This window comes from Macaca thibetana, chromosome 12 (genome assembly GCF_024542745.1).
Source record: "Macaca thibetana thibetana isolate TM-01 chromosome 12, ASM2454274v1, whole genome shotgun sequence".
Lineage (NCBI taxonomy): Eukaryota > Metazoa > Chordata > Mammalia > Primates > Cercopithecidae > Macaca > Macaca thibetana.
This window is the reverse complement of record NC_065589.1, coordinates 117,034,643-117,055,219: the sequence shown is the minus strand read 5'-3', so window position 1 is coordinate 117,055,219 and position 20,577 is coordinate 117,034,643. Positions and strand designations below refer to the sequence as shown.

Sequence of the window (20,577 nt, the reverse complement as noted above, 5' to 3'; positions counted from 1 at the left end):
CGAGACTCATCTCGGAAAAAAAAAGCTATTTTGGCTATTTATCTCCTCTTAAATAAGATTTTACAGTTTGTGCCTTTTAATGAATTTGCACATTTAAGTCATCAAATTTACTGGCATCAAGTTTTTCATAATATTAACTTCTTATCTTTTTAAAATCTGTAGAATATGTAGTGATGTCACCTTTCTCATTCCTGACATTGGTAATTTGTGCCTTTTGCCTTTTTTCCTGATCAGTCAAGTTACAGGTTTATCAATTTTATTGATCTTCTCAAAGAACCAGTTTTTCTCTATTGTTTTTCTGCTTTCTATTTCATTTTATTTTCTTTTGAGATGGAGTCTTGCTCTGTTGCCCAGGCTGGAGTGCAGTGGCATGATCTCAACTCACTGCAACTTCCTCCTCCTGGGTTCAAGCAATTCTCCTGCCTCAGCCTCCTGAGTAGCTGGGATTATAGGCAGGGGCCACCACGTTTGGCTAATTTCTTTGTACTTTTAGTAGAGACAGGGTTTCGCCATGTTGGCCAGGCTGATCTCAAACTCCTGACCTCAAGTGATCTGCTGGCTTGGCCTCCTAAAGTGTTGGGATTATAGGCATGAGTCACTGTGCCCGGCCTATTTCATTAATTGTCAATTTGACCTTTATTATTTCTTTTTTCTGCTTAGTTTGGTTTCATCTGCCCTCTTTTTTCTAGTTTCTTAAAGGGGTAGCTTAGGACATTAACTTGAAACTTTTCTTCTTTTCCAATGTAGGTGTGTAGTGCTATAAATTTCCCACAGATTTTTTGTTTGTTTTCATTTTCATTCACTTAAAAATACTTTCTAATTTCTTTTTTAATTTCTTCTTTGGCCTATATTTACATATTATAGATTTTTAGAAAAGATCATAAAATTATTTTCATTAAAAATGAAGGAATTGCTAAAAGATGGAATCATTGATATTCTCCAAAAAACAAAGGCTGGCAAACAATTTTAAAGGTCAGATATTGTTTAACACTTGAAATTCCAAAGGGAAAAAATATTCCCAAAGAATGCTCTTTTTCCTGTAGAGTAATTGCTGAAATAAAGGAACACAGAAAACAAGGCTTCTGCCAGTTGCCACTTACAAAAATATACAGAGGATCATAATCCAGAGACATGGCTAAGGCCTCAGGTGGTTTCATGCTCAAAACTGATGTCTTGCCAGAGAGCTGAGTTGTGGAGTCTTGTTTTGGAAGGGCTACGATGGTGGTGACTTCATCCTAACAAGGACCAAGGGCAGCACGTTAGTTTTGATGCCAGGATAGGAGGGAAAAGATGAGGGAGATTCTGGAAGGTGGGGGTGTGTTACCTCAGCTCCTTGCTTTAGGGCTCGGGCAAGCTTTTGAGGTCTGTAACTTGTTGAAGACTTGTGGACAGAGAATGGCTGATATCTCTTAATTTTGTACAGTTGAGGAACCTGAAGGTGAAAGAAGACTGAAAATCCTTAAAAACCTGTTACCATTTGGTGGGATCTACTTCTCAACAACAGCATTTCCGAGCTTCCTGGTGGTAAAAGTAAGACAAGAACCATGTTGCAGTCATCGGATTGTGGCTATTGTTAGTTTGGACCAGTCTGGACAGACTTTAGTGAAAGTCCTGAGCCCTGCTCTGGGTTTCGGCACACATGAGTGTTCATGATTACTCAACCATACTACATGGCTTAAGTGTAGAAGGACACCAAAATATTTTCATTTTCAAAAACAGAAGTGGTCATATGTCTCAAGAAAGGCTGACTAATTTTTTCTCACTTATCTTATATTTTTTCTCGAAGTTTCTAATATATGTAGTTCAGATAGCTTCATATATGCATGATATAGATATATCCACAGAGTAGAAATCCTGGTTTGCATAAACCACACTATGAGAAAAGAATCTGGTGTACCTCCCATATGTTATCCAATAGCAGCAGAGTGTGCCACACAGTGTAATCTGCCATAAAGCAAAACTATATAAAACACTGCAATTCAAATTCAAGAATATCTTGTTTACTTAATAAGAAACTCAATTAATTAATTCTATGTGACAGGTCTGACCTGCAGATTGAAGAAGGAATAACTCTGCTTGATTTGAACTTCTGAAGACTTAATTGGGACCAGTCCAAGGCCATCAGGAGCCTAAAATGTAAAGGAAAAAAAGAAAAAGAACAGAGAATCACCACTGAGCAAGAGTGGCTATGCTTCTGTTTCCATTACATTTTGAAACATTAATGACCAGTTCTACTCTCAGAGCAACTCCTCCTGCAACCACAGTTGCCACTTGATCTATAAGGCAGGAAGGCGGCCCTGATCACCCCCTCCTCCATGTCTCCTAGCGGATGTGAGTCTCTTTTATTTTGTGCGGTTGTGGAGGCTGCAGTGTGTCACTCAGAAACTCCTTCAGGTTTGAAGGACTCAGCCAGGAGTGTAGGGATAGAAACGTCTCTTGCGGGCAGGGGAGCCCTCTTCAGGGGCTGCCTCATCTGAAGGGCACTGCCTCCATCAGGGTCAAGCGCTCCTCCCAGGCAGCTCACCTCCATGGCGGGTTGAAGCCACGGGAATCATGCTGCGTCCTCTCACCCTGTGCCAGCCTCAGAGTTCTCATAGGCCCACCTAAGGCCTTTGTTGAGGTGGACCCCGGTCCTACTTCTCTCTCCACCCAATCCTGTCCCCTCTGCCTGCCTTCCACAGGTGCGAACCCCTGAAGCACTACCTAATACACTTCCTGCATACTAGTCTGTCTCAGACATCCCGAGGATCTGGATGGTGCCTGAATATGACGGGCACTCAAAAAACAGCATACATCTCCTAATCTAATATGCCATCACTAAACTAATATGATGAAACGTTAATATGCCACAATGATACCATTTCCAAATTTCTAGATGCTAAGTGTAAGAAAAAGGCATCTTAGAATTGATGAAATACAGTATTTATGAAATAAATTAATAGTTTTTTTTTATAGACAGGAATGCTGAGCACTCTATTTTTCAACAACGCTGAGCAGCAGGGAAGTCTTTGTAGCACTAAAAGATCAAATGAAACATGTCAGCTTCAAACTATTCAAAAATAATGAGGGGGCTCCACTGCACAGTGACGATCTCTTTCCACCCCATCAACCTCTTCACCCCATTAATTATCGAGTGTCAGACATTTATTGTTGCTTGAAAATCACAGGATTTTTATTTCTTAGGAACTAATTATTCTGCTCTTTTAAGTCATACAATTATCAAAAGCAGAAAACGTATGGAATTTCTAAATTCAGTCCCGTAATTCTTGAGTAGATTACCTGCAATGCTTAACAAATATTTTAGAATGTGAATGATGTTTATTCTTTGAAATTAACAAAATATTTTGCACATGCACTTGCAATATTGATTTAAGTATACTTTTTATTACTAACGATGTGAACGCGAGCAACATTTTATTACTGGCTATGTGAATGTGTGCTTCAGTTTCCTCATTTGAAAAATGGTAAACCTATCATGTAGATTTGTTGAAGATTAAATGAGGTGATATACTGGAAGGACTTAAGACACTGCCTGAAGTATAGTAAATACAACATAAGGGTTAACTCTTACTTTTTCAATAATGCACCATTGTGCCCATAAGGGAAGAAGGATGAGCCATTACACCGCCTGCTACCCCAAGAGAGAAAGATACACACACACACACACACGCACACACACAAATGCACACGCACACCCCAGAGAGAGAGCGAGAGAAGTGGATTGTGAGTCTGATGGGTTAGATTGTCAGTTTCTGGGACCACATTCCCTTCTTATGAGGTCAGGCCCAGACTTGAGGGCTGCCCTTCCCTGACTTCTACAATTTGCCCAGGCAGCAGAAGGGCCCAGCTGAGCAGAGCCTGCCTCCCTGGGCCAGGTGGGGCCCTCTGGGTTCCTCTCTCTTCCCTTCTGCACTCAGGCCCAGTTCCAGGACAGTTGGGCGGGGGTCAGTGCTCATGCTGCATTTCAGGCTGGGAAGGACCAGCCCAGGTTACCAGGGAGCTCTGTGCAGGTGTATCAGGAGCAAGGCAGATGGCAGGAGATGATCCCTGGTTTTCCACTGGTAGTACTCTCCTGGTCTTCCTTTGGAGCCTCTGGGAGGAGGTGAAGGGACTAAGACGGAAGGGCTTGCCTTGTATCTGCCCAACACGATCATGATCATGTCCAGTCCCTGCCACCAAGTCTGACAGCACCTACCAACTCGTTAGAGTCCTGGGGCGAGCTGCAGTCTGGGAAAGCGAAGGGCAGCACCTCATTGGGCGACACAGAGAATCGGCTGGTATAATCATCCTGACTGCTCCGCTTCAGGAAGAATTTGAAGAAATTCACCTCTATGGGTAGAAAAAAACAGCACTTTTAGGGGGTACTAAAGGTATTTTCATGGGAAACCACCACATATATTTGCATATTTTCCATGTACCAATTAGTGGGTGTGTGCGTGTTTATATATATATATATATTTCCACTTTTAGTGTCCCATTGGTTCCTTACCTCAACCTCCTTTCCGGTTAAAAAATTTTATCTTTATTTCCAGAAAATTATAATTCATAATTAAAATATCTCTGATGAATTAAGGAAAGAAAATGATTAAAGAAGTAAATGAAGACATTTTCTATACATCCCCACACAATTCACAAGTAAATTTTATAATTTTTCAGGAAAAAGAGTTTATTTATTAATAAACTTCAACACCAGAGATAAAAAATAATATAGGAGGAAGAAAGAGAATCATTAAAATGTTATACAATGTTTTGAAAAACAAAATACACATTTGGGTCTCAGTGGAGTGGCAGATGGGAGTGTGGTTGTGCCTAGGGAGGACGGGGAAGCCTGAGCCAGGCTCAGAGGCTCAGGCCGGGAAGGGAGGAAGAGTCTGGAAAGATCCGGGCCTGCTTGTGGGCTGGCATACAAACTGTGGATTGGGAATATATGTATTGGGAGAATATGGTGATATGGTGTTAGGGCTCCCAGAAGCTACTGAGAGTGGGCCTCCAACAGTCCCAGCCAAGCTGGGCATCAGAGGATTGGAATTTCTTTCTTTTTTTTGTTTTTTTTAGAGACAGGGTCTTGCTCTATCACCTGCGCTTGAGTGCAGTGGTGCGATCACAGCTTACTATAACCTTGAGCTCCTGGGCTTAGCTTATCCTCTCACCTCAGCTTCCTGAGTAGCTGGGACTACAGGCATATGCCACCAGTCCTGGATAATTTTTAATTATGCAGGGGTCTCAGTATGTTGCCCAGGCTTGTCTTGAACTCCTGGGCTCAAGTGATCCTCCCACCTTGGACTCTAAAAGAGTTGGGATTATAGGTATGAGCTACAGTGGTCATGGTGGCCAGGATGGAAATTTCCTTAACTTAAGGAAATACAATACAAGATTAAAAGGCTTAATGTGCAAATGGTAGGTTGAGAAAATACCAAATTCAGCCAGTCAATCAGCAAGTATAAATGATGACTACCCTAGTCTCTGGTGACAAGAGGAAGCAGAGGGCACAAAACAGGAGGTCGAGCCACAGCCACACTTCACAGACATTACAACTTGGTTTGGGATTGGGTGACCTTGTTCATTACCAAGTGGGTAGGAATTTCAGCCAAACCTGGCATGGAGATCCACTTTATATCATGAGATAGGCTGAATAATGGCACTTAGAGGTATCCACATCCTATTCCCAGGGGCCTGTGAATGTGTTATCTTCCATGGTAAAAGGCACTCTGCAGATGGGGCTCTGTGATGGGGATTATTCTGCACTAGACAGGTAGGCCTTACGTAATCAGAGTCTCCATAGGAAGGAAACGGGGGAATCAGACTCACACAAGGAGATGTGAGGACAGAAGCAAGAGGTTAGGGTTATGCGGGGAAGGGGCCATGAGCCAAGGAATACAGGTGGACTCCAGGAGCTGGAAAAGGCAAGGACTTGCAAGCCCCCAGGCGGACTGCAGCCCTATCAACACCTTGGTTTTAGACTTCTGACCTCCAGAACTGTGAGATGATAAATTTGCCTTGTTTTAAGCCATTAAGTTTAAAAGGCTTAATGTGTAAGTGCTGGGTTGAGAAAATACCAGATTCAGGCAGTCAATCAGCAAGTATAAATGATGACTACCCTAGTCTCTGGTGACAAGAGGAAGCAGAGGGCACAAGCGATTTGTTATAGCAGGGATAGGAAACTAATATGTGTGACTGGTGAAAATTTTTTATTTGCATAGGGCTAACTTCATTCCAAGGAAAATTCGCACTCAGAGGCATGATCAGTCTTGGCATCTCTGTGCTTTGCAGCCATACTTCACCTTGTGCCATCGATTGTTTTGCTTGGCCGATCTTTCTCAGTACACTCTCTTTGTCCATTTCACGAACAGCACTCAGCATATTGAATAATCGTCCCTGAATCATGACCTGAAATTGGAGTGGATCATGATTTCAAATTATTAATCAACACATGCTCATTTTGGCATTCAACCTAATTCACTTTCCCCAATCACACTAAGAGCTGAGACTGCCACTGTAAGTCAGAGTTCACAGGGAGTGAGTGTGGCATGTTACTCTCCCTAGGCTGCAGTTACAGAGACTTCAAAGTCCGGGCAATACTGAATTGCCTGAATACAAAAAAGACCAAGTTGTCATCTGGCCTTGTCTCACCCAATTTATGAGCCTTGATTTTCTCATATTTCCAGTGTGGAAAGAATGACTAGTTCTTTGTTGTTTCTTCTGGATATATCTGAATAGTAATGCTAGCACTGTGCTATTTTCAGAGTTGGAGGACAAATGGCACAGGTGATTCTGCAGTAATAGCACTGTGGGTTACGGGCAATGGTAACTGCATACCAATGAGCTTTGCCTTCAGAGCAGATGCTACTGCAGGTGAGTGGTACCTGAGCCCAGAGCTGTGGTTGAGGGGATTGTTCATTCTATAATTTACATCACTTTCCATTCTGTAAGCAGCTCTTTTTGTTGTTGTTGTTGTTTTTTTTTTAAATATATACTGTAAGTTCTGGGATACATGTGCAGAACATGCAGGTTTGTTACATAAATATACACGGCCATGGTATTTTGCTACACCCATCAACCCGCCATCTATACTAGGTATTTCTCCTAATGATATCCTGCCCCTAGTCCCCCACCCTCCAACAGGTCCTGGTGTGTGATATTCCCCCTCCCTGTGTCCATGTGTTCTCATTGTTCAACTCCCACTTATGAGGGAGAACATGTGGTGTTCGGTTTTCTGTTCTTGTGATAGTTTGCTGAGAATGATGATTTCCAGCTTCATCCATGTCCCTGCAAAGGACATGAACTCATCCTTTTTTATGACTGCATAGTATTCCATGGTGTATATGTGCCACATTTTCTTTATCCAGTCTGTCACTGATGGACATTTGGGTTGGTTCCAAGTCATTGCTATTGTGAACAGTGCTGCAATAAACTTACATGTGCATGTGTCTTTATAGTAGAATGATTTATAATCCTTTGGGTATATACCCAGTAATGGGATTGCTGAGTCAAATGGTATTTCTGGTTCTAGATCCCTGAGGAATCGCCACACTGTCTTCCACAATGGTTGAACTAATTTACACTCCCACCAGCAGTGTAAAAGGATCCCTATTTCTCCACATCCTCTCCAGCATCTGTTGTTTCCTGACTTTTTAATGACCACCATTCTAACTGGTGTGAGAGGGTATCTCACTGTGGTTTTGATTTGCATTTCCCTAATGACCACTGATGATGAGCTGTTTTTCATGTTTGTTGGCCACATAAATGTCTTCTTTTGAGAAGTGTCTGTTCATATACTTCACCCATTTTTTGATGGAGTTGTTTGTTTTGTTCTTATAAATTTGTTTGAGTTCCTTGTAGATTCTGGATATTAACCTTTTGTGAGATGGATAGATTGCAAAAATCTTCTCCCATTCTGTAGGTTGCCTGTTCACTCCGATGATAGTTTCTTTTGCTGTGCAGAAGCTCTTTAGTTTAATTAGATCCCATTTGTCAATTTTGTCTTTTGTTGCCATTGCTTTTGGTGTTTTAGTCATGAAATCTTTGCCCATGCCTCGGTCCTGAATGGTACTGCCTGGGTTTTCCTCTAGGGTTTTTGTGGTTCTAGGTCTTATGTTTAAGTCTTTAATCCATCTTGAATTAATTTTTGTATAAGGTGTTAAGGAAGGGGTCCAGTTTCAGTTTTCTGCATATGGCTAGCCAGTTTTCCCAACACCATTTATTAAACAGAGAATCCTTTCCCCATTGCTTGTTTTTGTCAGGTTTGTCAAAGATCAGATGGTGGTAGATGTGTGGCATAATTTCCGAGGACTCTGTTCTGTTCCATTGGTTTATATGTGTGTTTTGGTACCAGTACCACGCTATTTTGGTTACTGTAGCCTTGTAGTATAGTTTGAAGTCAGGTAGTGTGATGCCTCCAGCTTTGTTCTTTTTGCTTAGGATTGTCTTGGCTATACAGGCTCTTTTTTGGTTCCATATGAAATTTAAAGTAGTTTTTTTCTAATTCTGGGAAGAAAGTCAATGGTAGCTTGATGGAAATAACACTGAATCTATAAATTACTTTGGGCAGTATGGCCATTTTCACAATATTGACTTTTCCTATCCATGAGCATGGAATGTTTTTCCATTTGTTTGTGTCCTCTCTTATTTCCTTGAACAGCGGTTTGTAGTTCTCCTTGAAGAGGTCCTTCACATCCCTTGTAAGTCATATTCCTAGGTATTTTATTCTCTTTGTAGCAATTGTGAATGGGAGTTCACTCGTGATTTTGTTCTCTGTTTGTCTATTATTGGTGTATAGGAATGCTTGTGATTTTTGCACATTGATTTTGTATCCTGAGACTTTGCTGAAGTTGCTTATCAGCTTAAGGAGATTTGGGGCTGAGACAATGGGGTTTTCTAAATATAAAATCATGTCATCTGCAAAGAGACAATTTGACTTCCTCCCTTCCTATTTGAATACCCTTTACTTCTTTCTCTTGCATGATTGCCCTGGCCAGAACTTCCAATGCTATGTTGAATAGGAGTGGTGAGAGAGGGCATCCTTCTCTTGTGCCAGTTTTCAAAGAGAATGCTTCCAGGTTTTGCCCGTTCCGTATGATATTGGCTGTGGGTTTGTGTTGGGAGCAAGTCCCCCAAAATCTGGCCATAAACTGGCCCCAAAACTGGCCATAAACAAAATCTCTGCAGCACTGTGACATGTTCATAATGGCCCTAATGCCCAAGCTTGAAGGTTGTGGGTTTACGGGAATGAGGGCAAGGAACACCTGGCCTGCCCAGAGTGGAAAACCGCTTAAAGGCATTCTTAAGCCACAAACAACAGCATGAGCGATTTATGCCTTAAGGGTATGTTCCTTCTGCAGTTAACTAGCCCAATCTATTCCTTTAATTTGGCCCATCCCTTCATTTCCCATAAGGGATACTTTTAGTTAATTTAATATCTATAGAGACAATGCTAATAACTGGTTTGCTGTTAATAAATATGTGGGTAAATCTCTGTTCGGGGCTCTCAGCTCTGAAGGCTGTGAGACCACTGATTTCCCACTTCACACCTCTATATTTCTGTGTATGTGTCTTTAATTCCTCTAGTGCCGCTGGGTTAGAGTCTCCCTGACTGAGCTGGTCTTGGCAGGTTTGTCATAAATAGCTCTTATTATTTTGAGATATGTTCCATCAATACCTAGTTTATTGAGAGTTTTTAGCATGAAGGGGTGTTGAATTTTATCAAAGGCCTTTTCTGCATCTATTAAGATAATCATGTGGTTTTTGTCATTGGTTCTGTTTATGTGATGGATTATGTTTATTGACTTGAGTATGTTGAACCAGCCTTGCATCCCAGGGATGAAGCTGACTTGATCGTGATGGATAACCTTTTTGATGTGCTCCTTGATTCGGCTTGCCAGTATTTTATTGAGAATTTTTGAATCAATATTCATTAGGGATACTGGCCTGAAATTTTCTTTTTTTGTTGTGTCTCTGTCAGGTTTTGGGTATCAGGATGATGCTGTCCTTATAAAATGAGTTAGGGAGGATTCCTTCTTTTTCTATGATTTGGAATAGCTTCAGAAGGAATGGTACCAGCTCCTCTGTGTAACTCTGGTAAAGTGTGACTGTGAATCTGTCTGGTCCTGGGCTTTTTTTGGTTGGTAGGCTATTACTGTCTTGATTTCAGAACTTGTTATTGGTCTATTCAGGGATTCGGCTTCCTCCAGATTTAGTCTTGGGAGGGTGTGTGTGTCCAGGAATTTATCCATTTCTTCTAGATTTTCTAGTTTATTTGAATAGGGTTGTTTATAGTATTTTCCGATGGTAGTTTGTATTTCTGTGGGATCAGTGGTAATATCCCCTTTATCATTTTTTATTGTGTCTATTTGATTCTTCTCTCTTTTCTTCTTTATTACTTTGGCTAGCAGTCTATCTATTTTGTTAACCTTTTCAAAACACCAGTTTCTGGATTCATTGATTTTTTGAAGGGTTTTTTGTGTCTCTATCTCCTTCAGTTCTGCTCTGATCTTAGTTGTTTGTTTGTCTTCTGCTAGCTTCTCTAGTTCTTCTAATTGTGATGTTAGGGTGTCGATTTCAGTTTTTTCCTGCTTTCTCCTGTGGGCATTTAGTGCTATAAATTTCCCTCTAAACACCACTTCAGTTGTGTCCCAGAGATTTTGGTATGTTGTGTCTTTGTTCTCTTTGGTTTCAAATAACTTATTTATTTCTGCCTTAATTTCGTTATTTACCTAGTAGTCATTCAGGAGTAGGTTGTTCAGTTTCCATGTAGTTGTGCAGTTTTCAGTGAGTTTCTTAATCCTGAGTTCTAATTTGATTGCACTGTGGTCTGAGAGACTATCATGATTTCCACTCTTTTGCATTTGCTGAGGAGTGTTTTATTCCCAATTATGTGGCCAATTTTAGAATAAGTGCGATGTAGTGCTGAGAAGAACGTGTATTCTGTTGATTTGGGGTGGAGAGTTCTGTAGATGTTTATTAGGTCCACATGGTCCAGAGCTGAGGTCAAGTCCTGAATATCCTTGCTAATTTTCTGTCCCGTTGATCTTTCTAATATTGAAAGTGGGGCGTTAAAGTCTCCCACTATTATTGTGTGGGAGTCTGAGTCACTTTGTAGGTCTCTGAGAATATGAATCTGGGTGCTCCTGTATTGAGTGCATATATATTTAAGACAGTTAACTCTTCTTGTTGTGTTGATCGCTTTACCATGCCCTTCTTTGTCTTTTTTGATCTTTGTTGGTTTAAAGTCTGTTTTATCAGAGCCTAGGATTGCAACCCTTGCCTTTTTTTTTTTTTTTTTTTTTTATGACAGAGTTTCACTCTTCTTGCCCAGGCTGGAGTGTGATGGCATGATCTCGGCTCACCACAATCTCTGCCTCCCGGGTTCAAGCGATTTTCTTGCCTCAGCCTCCTGAGTAGCTGGGATTACAGGCATGCACAAGCACACCCAGCTAATTTTTGAATTTTTAAGAGATGGGGTTTCTTCATGCTGGTCAGGCTGGTCTCGAACTCCCGACCTCAGGTAATCCACCTGCCTTGACCTCCCAATGTGCTGGGATTACAGGCATGAGCCACCGTGCCACCATGCCCAGCCAACCCCTGCTTTTTTTTTTTTTTAACTTTCTATTTGCTTCGTAAATATTCCTCCATCCCTTTATTTTGAGCCTATGTGTGTCATTGCATGTGAGATGGGTCTCCTGAATACAGCACACTGATGGATCTTGACTCTCTATCCAATTTGCCAGTCTGTATCTTTTGATTGGGGCACTTAGCCCATTTAGATTTAAGGTTAATATTGTTATGTGTGAATTGGATCTTGTCATTATGATGCTAGCTGGTTGTTTTGCCCATTAATTGATGCAGTTTCTTCATAGTGTTGATGGTCTTTACAATTTGGTATGTTTTTGCAGTGGCTGTTACCAGTTTTTCCTTTCCAAATTTAGTGCTTCCTTCAGGAGCTCTTGTAAGGCTGGCCTGGTGGTGACAAAATCTCTCAGCATTTGCTTGTCTGTAAAGGATTTTATTTCTCCTTCACTTATGAAGCTTAGTTTGGCTGGATATGAAATTGTGGGTTAAAAATGCTTTTCTTTTAGAATGTTGAATATTGGCCCCCACTCTCTTCTGTCTTGTAGGGTTTCTGCCGAGAGATCCACTGTTAGACTGATAGGTTTCCCTTTGTGGGTAACCTGACCTTTCTCTCTGGCTGCCCTTAACATTTTTTCCTTCATTTCAACCTTGGTGAATCTGATGATTATGTGTCTTGGGGTTGCTTTTCTCGAGGAGTATCTTTGTGGTGTTCTCTGTATTTCCTGAATTTGAATATTGGCCTGTCTTGCTAGGTGGGGAAAGTCTCCTGGATAATATCCTGAAAAGTGTTTTCCAACTTGGTTCCATTCTCCCTGTCACTTTCAGGTACACCAATCAGACATAGGTTTACTCTTTTCACATAGTCCCATATTTCTTGGGGGCTTTGTTCATTCCTTTTCATTCTTTTTTCTGTAATCTTGTCTTCACGTGTTATTTTATTAAGTTGATCTTCAATCTCTGATATCCTTTCTTCTGTTTGATTGATTCAGCTCTTGATGCTTGTGTATGCTTCACGAAGTTCTCGTGCCATGTTTTTCAGCTCTATTAGGTTATTTATGTTCTTTTCTAAACTGGTTATTCTAATTAGCAATTCCTCTAACCTTTTTTCAAGGTTCTTAAGCTTTCTTTCATTGGGTTGGTACATGCTCCTTTAGCTTGGAGGAGTTTGTTATTACCCACCTTCTAGGCCTAATTCTGTCAATTTGTCAAACTCATTCTCCACCCTGTTTTGTTCCCTTGCTGTCGAGGAGTTGTGATCCTTTGGAGAAGAGGCATTCTGGTTTTTGGAATTTTCAGCCTTGTTGCGCTGGTTTTTCCTCATTTTCGTGGATTTATCTATCTTTGGTCTTGGATGCTGGTGACCTTTGGATGGGGTTATTGTTTGGACATCCTTTTGGTTGATGTTGACGCTATTCCTTTCTGTTCGTTAGTTTTCCTTCTAACAGTCAGGGCCCTCTGCTGCAGGTCTGCTGGAGTTTGCTGCAGGTCCACTCCAGACCCTGTTTGCCTGGGTATCACCAGCAGAGGCTGCAGAACAGCAAAGATTGCTGCCTGTTCCTTCCTCTGGAAGCTTCATCCCACAGGGGCACCCGCCAGATGCCAGCTGGAGCTCTCCCGTATGAGGTGTCTGTCAACCCCTGCTGGGAGGTGTCTCCCAGTCAGGAGGCACAGGGGTCAGGGATCCACTTGAGGAGGCAGTCTGTCCCTTAGTAGAGCTTGAGCACTGTGCTGGGAGATTTGCTGCTCTCTTCAGAGTCAGCAGGCAGGAATGTTTAAGTCCGCTGAAGCTGCGCCAAAGCCACCCCTTTCCCCAGGTGCTCTGTCCCAGGGAAATGGGAGTTTTATCTATAAGCCCCTGACTGGGGCTGCTGCCTTTCTTTCAAAGATGCCCTGCCCAGAGAGGAGGAATCTAGAGAGGCAGTCTGGCTACTGTGGTTTTGCCGAGCTACAGTGGGCTCTGCCCATTTTGAACTTCCTGGCACCTTTGTTTACACTGTGAGGGGAAAACCGCCTACTCAAGCCTCAGTAATGGCAGAGGCCCCTCCCCCCACCAAACTCGAGAATCCCAGGTCGACTTCAGACTGCTGTGCTGGCAGCGAGAATTTCAAGCCAGTGGATTAGCTTGCTGGGCTCCATGGGGGTGGGATTCACTGAGCTAGACCACTTGGCTCCCTGGCTTCAGCCCCGTTTCCAGTGGAGTGAATGGTTCTGTCTCACTGGCGTTCTAGGCGCCACTGGGGTATGAAAAAAAACTCCTGCAGCTGGATTAGTGTCTGCCCAAACGGCACCCAGTTTTGTGCTTGAAACCCAGGGCTCTGGTGGTATAGGCACCCGAGAGAATCTCCTGGTCTGTGCGTTGCGAAGACCATGGGAAAAGTGCAGTATCTGGACTGGAGTGCACCGTTCCTCATGGCACAGTCCCTCACGGCTTCCCTTGGCTAGAGGAAGGGGTTCCCCAACCCCTTGCATTTCCTGGGTGAGGTGATGCCCCACCCTGCTTTGGCTTGCCCTCCATGGGCTGCACCTACTGTCTAAACAGTCCCAATGAGATGGGCCGGGTACCTCAGTTGGAAATGCAGAAATCACCTGTCTTCTGCATTGGTCTCACTGGGAACTGCAGATAGGAGCTGTTCCTATTTGGCCATATTGCCAGCCCAAATGGTTCTTTTATTTAACAAATATTATAAAGTGGATACTCAGTGCCCTGTCCTGTGCAAGGCACTGGAGATACAGTGAGGAGCCAATAAATGTACTACCCACAAGGAGCTGATATTCCAAGTGTATGTAGGAGGCAAAGTGGGATGACAATAAATACTAAGAGAAAAAAACAAGATAAATACCCTGGAGAAAATAAGAAGGTAATGTCTGAAGCCACGACTAGAGGGGCTGGAGGGGGGATGCCTGCCCACTTATGCAAGGATAATGAGGGAAGGCCTCTGCAGAGGTGAGATTTGCTGCAAGGCTTGAATGGTGAGAGGACAACAATGGAAAGATGTTGGCAAGAGAGTTCTGAGCAGAGGAGACAGCCAGTGTAGAGGTCCTGATGCCGGAACAAAGGAGACATGTGTAAAAGACAGAGAAATCCAGTGTGACCTGGTAGCCTTGATAAAAATTGTGTATTTTATTTCAACTGTTATAGAACATCTTTGGAGGGTTTCAGCAGGGGAGAGACACTGTCATCTTTTAGCTTTGCAGACACAACTCTGGCTGCCATGTGGCACTGGATGTAGGGGAACCTGTGGCCATGGTCTAGGCGAGAGATGCTGGGAGCCTGGTCTGTGGCTGTAGTTGAGGAAATGAGGCAAGGCATCAGGCTGCGGACACATTGGCACACAGAACTGACAGGGCTTGCGGTGGCATTTGAGGAACAGGCTGAGCCATCACTCAGAACAAAGCCCATCATTGCTGATACCCTTTTTCAGGCTGGAGAGCTTGATGCAGGAGGACCAAGGTGGTCCCATTAGCAACACGCCAGCCTGGCCAGTCTCTTGCTGTTGTTTTCCTATTGTTAATGGCTGTGCTTTCTTCCCTGGGAGCACAGCTTTGTGCTGCCTCTTCTTACCACTGTGTTCCCTGCCCTGAGCATGTTGTGGCGGCCTCTGCTTGCACATATGCGGAGACCACCCACGGAAAGCCTCACCAGGGACACAGGCTCTTGGGCCTTGGAGGCTAGTAAATAGGTGAGGGTCATGGGGCCTTGGAGGCTTGTGAGTAGGTCCCCAAGGCAGTGAGCTCTGCCTCCCTCTACCTAGACTGGCACCAGTCCAAGCTGAGAAGACTGCCTGAAAGACAAGCTGTAACAAACATTTGAAGTCCCTTATACATATTCATTCATTTGATCCTCACAACAACCCTTTGAGACAGGTCTCATTATTCTCCTCAGTGTTCAGGTGAGGAAACTAAGGCACAGTGGTTATGTAACTTGTCCAGGATCAGAAGGTGCAAGGAAGCAGCACCAGGAGTTAGTGCAGGCAGTCTGCTCCATAGCCTGGGCTTTATCCACTGCTCTGTCTGGCTTCAAGTGTGGCCCTGCCCACCAGGGAAGCCACACACAAGTGACAGAGATGAGAGATTTACAGCAGCACAAGAAGCACACAGCACTGAGGAGACCCCTAAATATTAAAGTGGACAAGGACAGCCTCTTGTAGGAAAAGTGGACTCAGCCTGGCCCAAAGGACAGGTGCAGTCCCGTGGAGCAGACCTGGGGAGGCACTACAGTCAGAACTGAGAGCAGATTCACAGGGTGGTAGCAGGGAATGAGTACCGTGTGTGGCAGACCAGACTGGGACAATGAGAGGACAGCGGCTGCTAGAGGGGTGTGGCTGTGGGCAGGCCAGTGTCACATGATACTCTTTACTAGCATGTGAGGCTCAGAAGTCTTCGTTTTATCCTGATAACAGGAAGCCACTGGAGGACCAGCATGAAGGTTAGGAAGCCACAGAAGGGAGATGAAACCTCTGAAAGGCACATATTAAGCCTGGATGCTAGAGGTACGATCCCTCAGACATTCTCTATTGTTCTCCCTAGAAGTAACTAATCAATATCCCATTGTTACTCATAATAGCCAAAAGGTGAAAACAACTGAAACTTTCATCAACTGATGAATGGATAAAGAAAATGTGGTCTATTCATACAATGGAATATTATTCAGCCATAGAAAGAATGAAGTATTGATACATGCTAAAACATGTACAAGCCTAGGAAATAAGTTATATGAAAGAAGCAGTTACCAAAAGCCATGTATTGAATGTTTAAAGTTATGGATACGGTAATTATCTTGATTTGATCCTTATACAATGTATACACGCATTGAAACATTACACTGTGTCCCATATATATGTACAACTATTAGTGTCAATTATAAATTTGTAAGGTGACTTTTTAAAAAGGCTGCATATTGTATGATTCCATTTATACGAAATGTCCAGAAAAGGCAAATCCGTAGAGACAGAAAGTAGATTACTGGTTGCCAGGGGCTGTGGGGAGCAGGGAGTGAAGAGTGACTGAAAATGGGCACAAAGTTTCCTTTTGAGGTGATAAAAATGTTCTAAAATTAGATAGGGGTGATGGCTGCCCAGCTCTATAAATATACTAAAAATGACTAACTTATACATTTTACAAGGGTGAATTTTACGGTATGTAAATTATATCTCAATAAAGATGTTATCAAACCACGATTGCTTGATTTCCTTATGCTGATGAAGAAACAAATCAACATTTCCAGCTGATGCTGAGACTTACCTTGCGTGCTACTTGTTGAAACCGTTTTTGTGCCCTGGACCTGCTGAGCCAAGTGTTATTAATGAGTGGATCAAAAGTAGGATGAAATTCCTTGATTTTCTGTGAATATAAAATACAGGCACATCTTACATTTAACTTTTAACTCCTGTCATAAACATTTAATAGAAACATTTTAGAGTTTGATCCCAAATCAAGTTGTTATTTGTTGTATTGCTTAGTGAGCATTTATTTATTAAGCACTTTCAGTGTACACACCATTATAAGGAATACTTCTTGAGTTGGGGGCCAAAAGTGGAAGACAAGATTAGCGTTTTAAGAAACTTACAGTCTAGTTAGGAACGCTCAAGCAAACACACGTGACTTTGAGGAAGAATAAAGTCACCAGTCCCATGTGGTGGTGCTGACAGTGCATCCAGAATTGAAAGGTGTGGGCTGTGAGATCCCCTGGCTGGGAAGAAGGACTACTTTACCCAGCCCTGCATGTCCAGCGCTGACACATGTATTGTCCCACATGTGCCTGCATGTCCTGGCACCAGTGTGTCTAAGTTAGTAAATGAATAAGGAGGAAAGAGTGCCTGAGGGTATAGTGAGGCTGGCCAGAGCCTGAGGCACTGTAGATTCTTGAATAAGGAAATGATATAAAAAGAGATGTCAGAAGGGAATCAGTCTTACTTTGGCATATGCCATGAGCTGCAGAGGAGAGGGAAGATGATCAGTTATACAGACATAAAAGTGAATTGGATTAGTCATGGGGGACACCCAAAGGTTGGACCTCTGGTAGGGCCCATGGAAGAGCTACTGGCAAGACTTTGTGGCCAGAATAAATCTAGTGACGAGGAGGATAGGGAGAAATGAGGTAAAAATAATTCAGATATGGCAAAACCAGCAAAGAAAAGTGAGAATGATGGAGGTGGGAGATTAGAATTTTATCCTTGTTAAAATTAGAAGTTAGACTTTTAACCAGTGATATGGTTTGGCTGTGTCCCCACCCAAATTTCATCTTGAATCGTAGTTCTCATAATCCCCATGTGTTGTGGGAGGGACCAGGTAGAGATAATTGAATCATGGGGGCAGTTTTCCCCATCCTGTTCTCATGATAGTGAGTTAGTTCTCAAGAGATCTGATGGTTTTTGTAAGGGGCTTCTCCCTTTGCTTGGTTCTCATTCGTCTCACTCCTGCAGCCATGTGAAGGATGTGTTTGTGTCCCCTTCTGCTATGATTGTAAGTTTCCTGAGGCCTCCCCAGCCATGTGGAACTGTGAGTCAATTAAATGTCTTTCCTTTACAATTTACCCAACCTCAGGTATTTCTTCAGAGCAGAGTGAAAACGAATTAACACAGTAAATTGGTACCAGGAGTGGTGTGCTACTACAAAGATACTCGAAAATGTGGAAGCAACTTTGGAACCGGGTAACAGGCAGAGATTGGAACAGTTTGCAGGGCTCAGAAGAAGAAGGAAAATGTGAGAGAATTTGGAACTTCCTAGAGACTTGTTGAATGGCTTTGACCAAAATGCTGATAGTAATGTGGACAATGAAGTCCAGGCCAAGGTGGTGTCAGGTGGAGATGAGGAACTCATTGGGAACTGGAATGAAGATGACTCTTGCTTTGTCTTAGCAAAGAGACTGGGGGCATTTTGCCCCTGCCCTAGAGATCCATGGAACTTTGAACTTGAGAGAGATGATTTAGGGTATCTGGCAGAAGTAATTTCTCAAGAGCAAAGTGTTCAAGAGGTGACTTGGGGGCTGTCAAAAGCATTCAGTTTTACGTATTCGCAAAGATATGGTTTGGAATTGAACTTATGCTTAAAAGGGAAGCAGAGCATAAAAGTTTGGAAAATTTGCAGCCTGATGATGTAATAGAAAAGAAAAACCCATTTTCTGAGAAGAAATTCAAGCCAGCTGCAGAAATTTGCATACGTAACGAGGTGCCAAATGTTAATCACTAAGACAGTGGGGAAAATGTCTCCAGGACATGTCAGAGGTTTTCATGGCAGCCCCTCTCATCACAGGTCTGGAGACTAGGAGGGAAAAATGGTTTAGCGGGCTGGGCCTGGGACCTTGCTGCTTTGTGCAGTCTTGGGACTCAGTGCCCTGTGTCCCAGTCATAGCTAAAAGGGGCCAAGGTACAGCTCAGGCCATGGCTGCAGAGGGTGAAAGCCTCAAGCCTTGGCAGCTTCCACATGGCATTGAGCCTGTGGGTGCACAGAAGTCCAGAAATAAGGTTTGGGAAACTGCCTGGATTTCAGAGGATGTATGGAAACACCTGTATGTGCAGGCAGAAGTTTGTTGCAGGAGTGGAGCCCTCATGGAGAACCTCTGCTAGAGCAGTACAAAGGGAAATGTAGGGTTGGAGCCCCCACACGGAGTGCCCACCGGGGCACTGCCTAGTGGAGCTGTGAGAAGAGGGCTGCCATCCTCCAGACCCCAGAATGCTAGATCCACCGACAGTTTGCACTGTGCGCCTGGAAAAGCCACAGACACTCCATGCCAGCCTGTGAAAGCAGTTGGGAGGTAGGCTGTACCCTGCAAAGCCACAGGAGCAAAGCAGTCCAATGCTATGGGAGCCCACCTCTTGCATCAGCATGATGTGGATGTGAGACATGGAGTCAAAGGAGATCATTTTGGATCTTTAAGGTTTAATGACCGCCCTATTGAATTTCTGAATTGCATGGGGCCTGTAGCCCCTTTGTTTTGGCCAACTTCTCCCATTTGGAATGGGTATATTTACTCAATGCCTGTACTCCCATTGTATCTAGGAAGTAACTAACTTGCTTTTGATTTTACAGGCTCATAGGTGGAAGGGACTTGCCTTGTCTCACATGGGACTTTGGACCGACACTTTTGAGTTAATGCTGGAATAAGTGAAGACTTTGGGGGACTGTTGGAAGGGCATGATTCTGTTTTAAATTGTGAGGACATGAGATTTGGGAGGGGCCAGGGGTAGAATGATATGGTTTGGCTGTGTCCCCACCTAAATCTGATCTTGAATTGTAGTTCCCATAATCCCCACGTCATAGGAGGGATCAGGTGGAGATAACTGAATCATGGGGGCAGTTTCCCCCATCCAGTTCTCATGTTAATGACTTAGTTTTCACAGGATCTGATGGTTTTATAAGGGGCTTCCCCGTTGGCTTGGTTTTCATTCTTCTCATTCCTGCCACCATGAAAAGAAGGAAGTGTTTGCTTCGTCTTCTGCCATGATTGTAAGTTTCCTAGACCTCTCAAGCCATTCAGAACTGTGAGTCAATTAAACCTTTTTCCTTTATAAATTATCAAGCCTTGGGTATTTCTTCATAGCAATGTGAAAATGAACTAATATTACAAGACAGAGATAATCAGGTGGATGGGGCCACAGTGCTCATTTTACATTTGAGAACAGTAAGGCACCACAGCCAAGAGGCTTGCCAAGGTCCCAAATCTGTCATAGAGTTATAATTAGAACTCTGGCTTCTGACTTCCGATTCTGTATCCTTTCTACCAAGGGAAGGGGGATAATGAACAGAGGCCCAGGGATCCACCTTGACGACCTGCGGACAGGGGTTTAGAGAATGAAGGAAAACAAAAAAGGAGACCCAAAACAAGAAAGTAGAGGGATGAAAAGGAGTGGCCAAAGTATATAATGCTGTTCGTTTCAAGAGAAACATGAATTACAAGTTTTGATGCTTTACTTGCAAAAATATGGGAACATTCTGAAAATTTATGCAAATTAAAAAGTATTAAATATCTCTTGGTAAAGGATTTCTATAAAATCGTTTAGCATTTTAAAAAAT

At 43.0% G+C, this 20,577-nt stretch overlaps 2 protein-coding genes across 3 annotated transcripts in view; one reads left to right on the top strand and one right to left on the bottom strand.

Moving 5' to 3' along the window:
* The window catches only part of C12H2orf76 (chromosome 12 C2orf76 homolog), a 447,011-nt gene that overhangs the window by 97,821 nt on the left and 328,613 nt on the right, over positions 1 to 20,577 (top strand). The window lies entirely within an intron of this gene.
* The window catches only part of CFAP221 (cilia and flagella associated protein 221), a 113,606-nt gene that overhangs the window by 27,333 nt on the left and 65,696 nt on the right, over positions 1 to 20,577 (bottom strand). For both annotated transcript variants that reach the window (XM_050752702.1, XM_050752703.1), the window contains 6 exons: positions 16,807 to 16,905; positions 6,282 to 6,387; positions 4,196 to 4,329; positions 2,049 to 2,129; positions 1,325 to 1,432; positions 1,101 to 1,235 (listed from right to left, as the gene is read on the bottom strand). In XM_050752702.1, the coding sequence (XP_050608659.1) occupies positions 1,101 to 1,235; positions 1,325 to 1,432; positions 2,049 to 2,129; positions 4,196 to 4,329; positions 6,282 to 6,387; positions 16,807 to 16,905 (663 nt within the window). The remainder of the gene's footprint in view (positions 1 to 1,100; positions 1,236 to 1,324; positions 1,433 to 2,048; positions 2,130 to 4,195; positions 4,330 to 6,281; positions 6,388 to 16,806; positions 16,906 to 20,577) is intronic.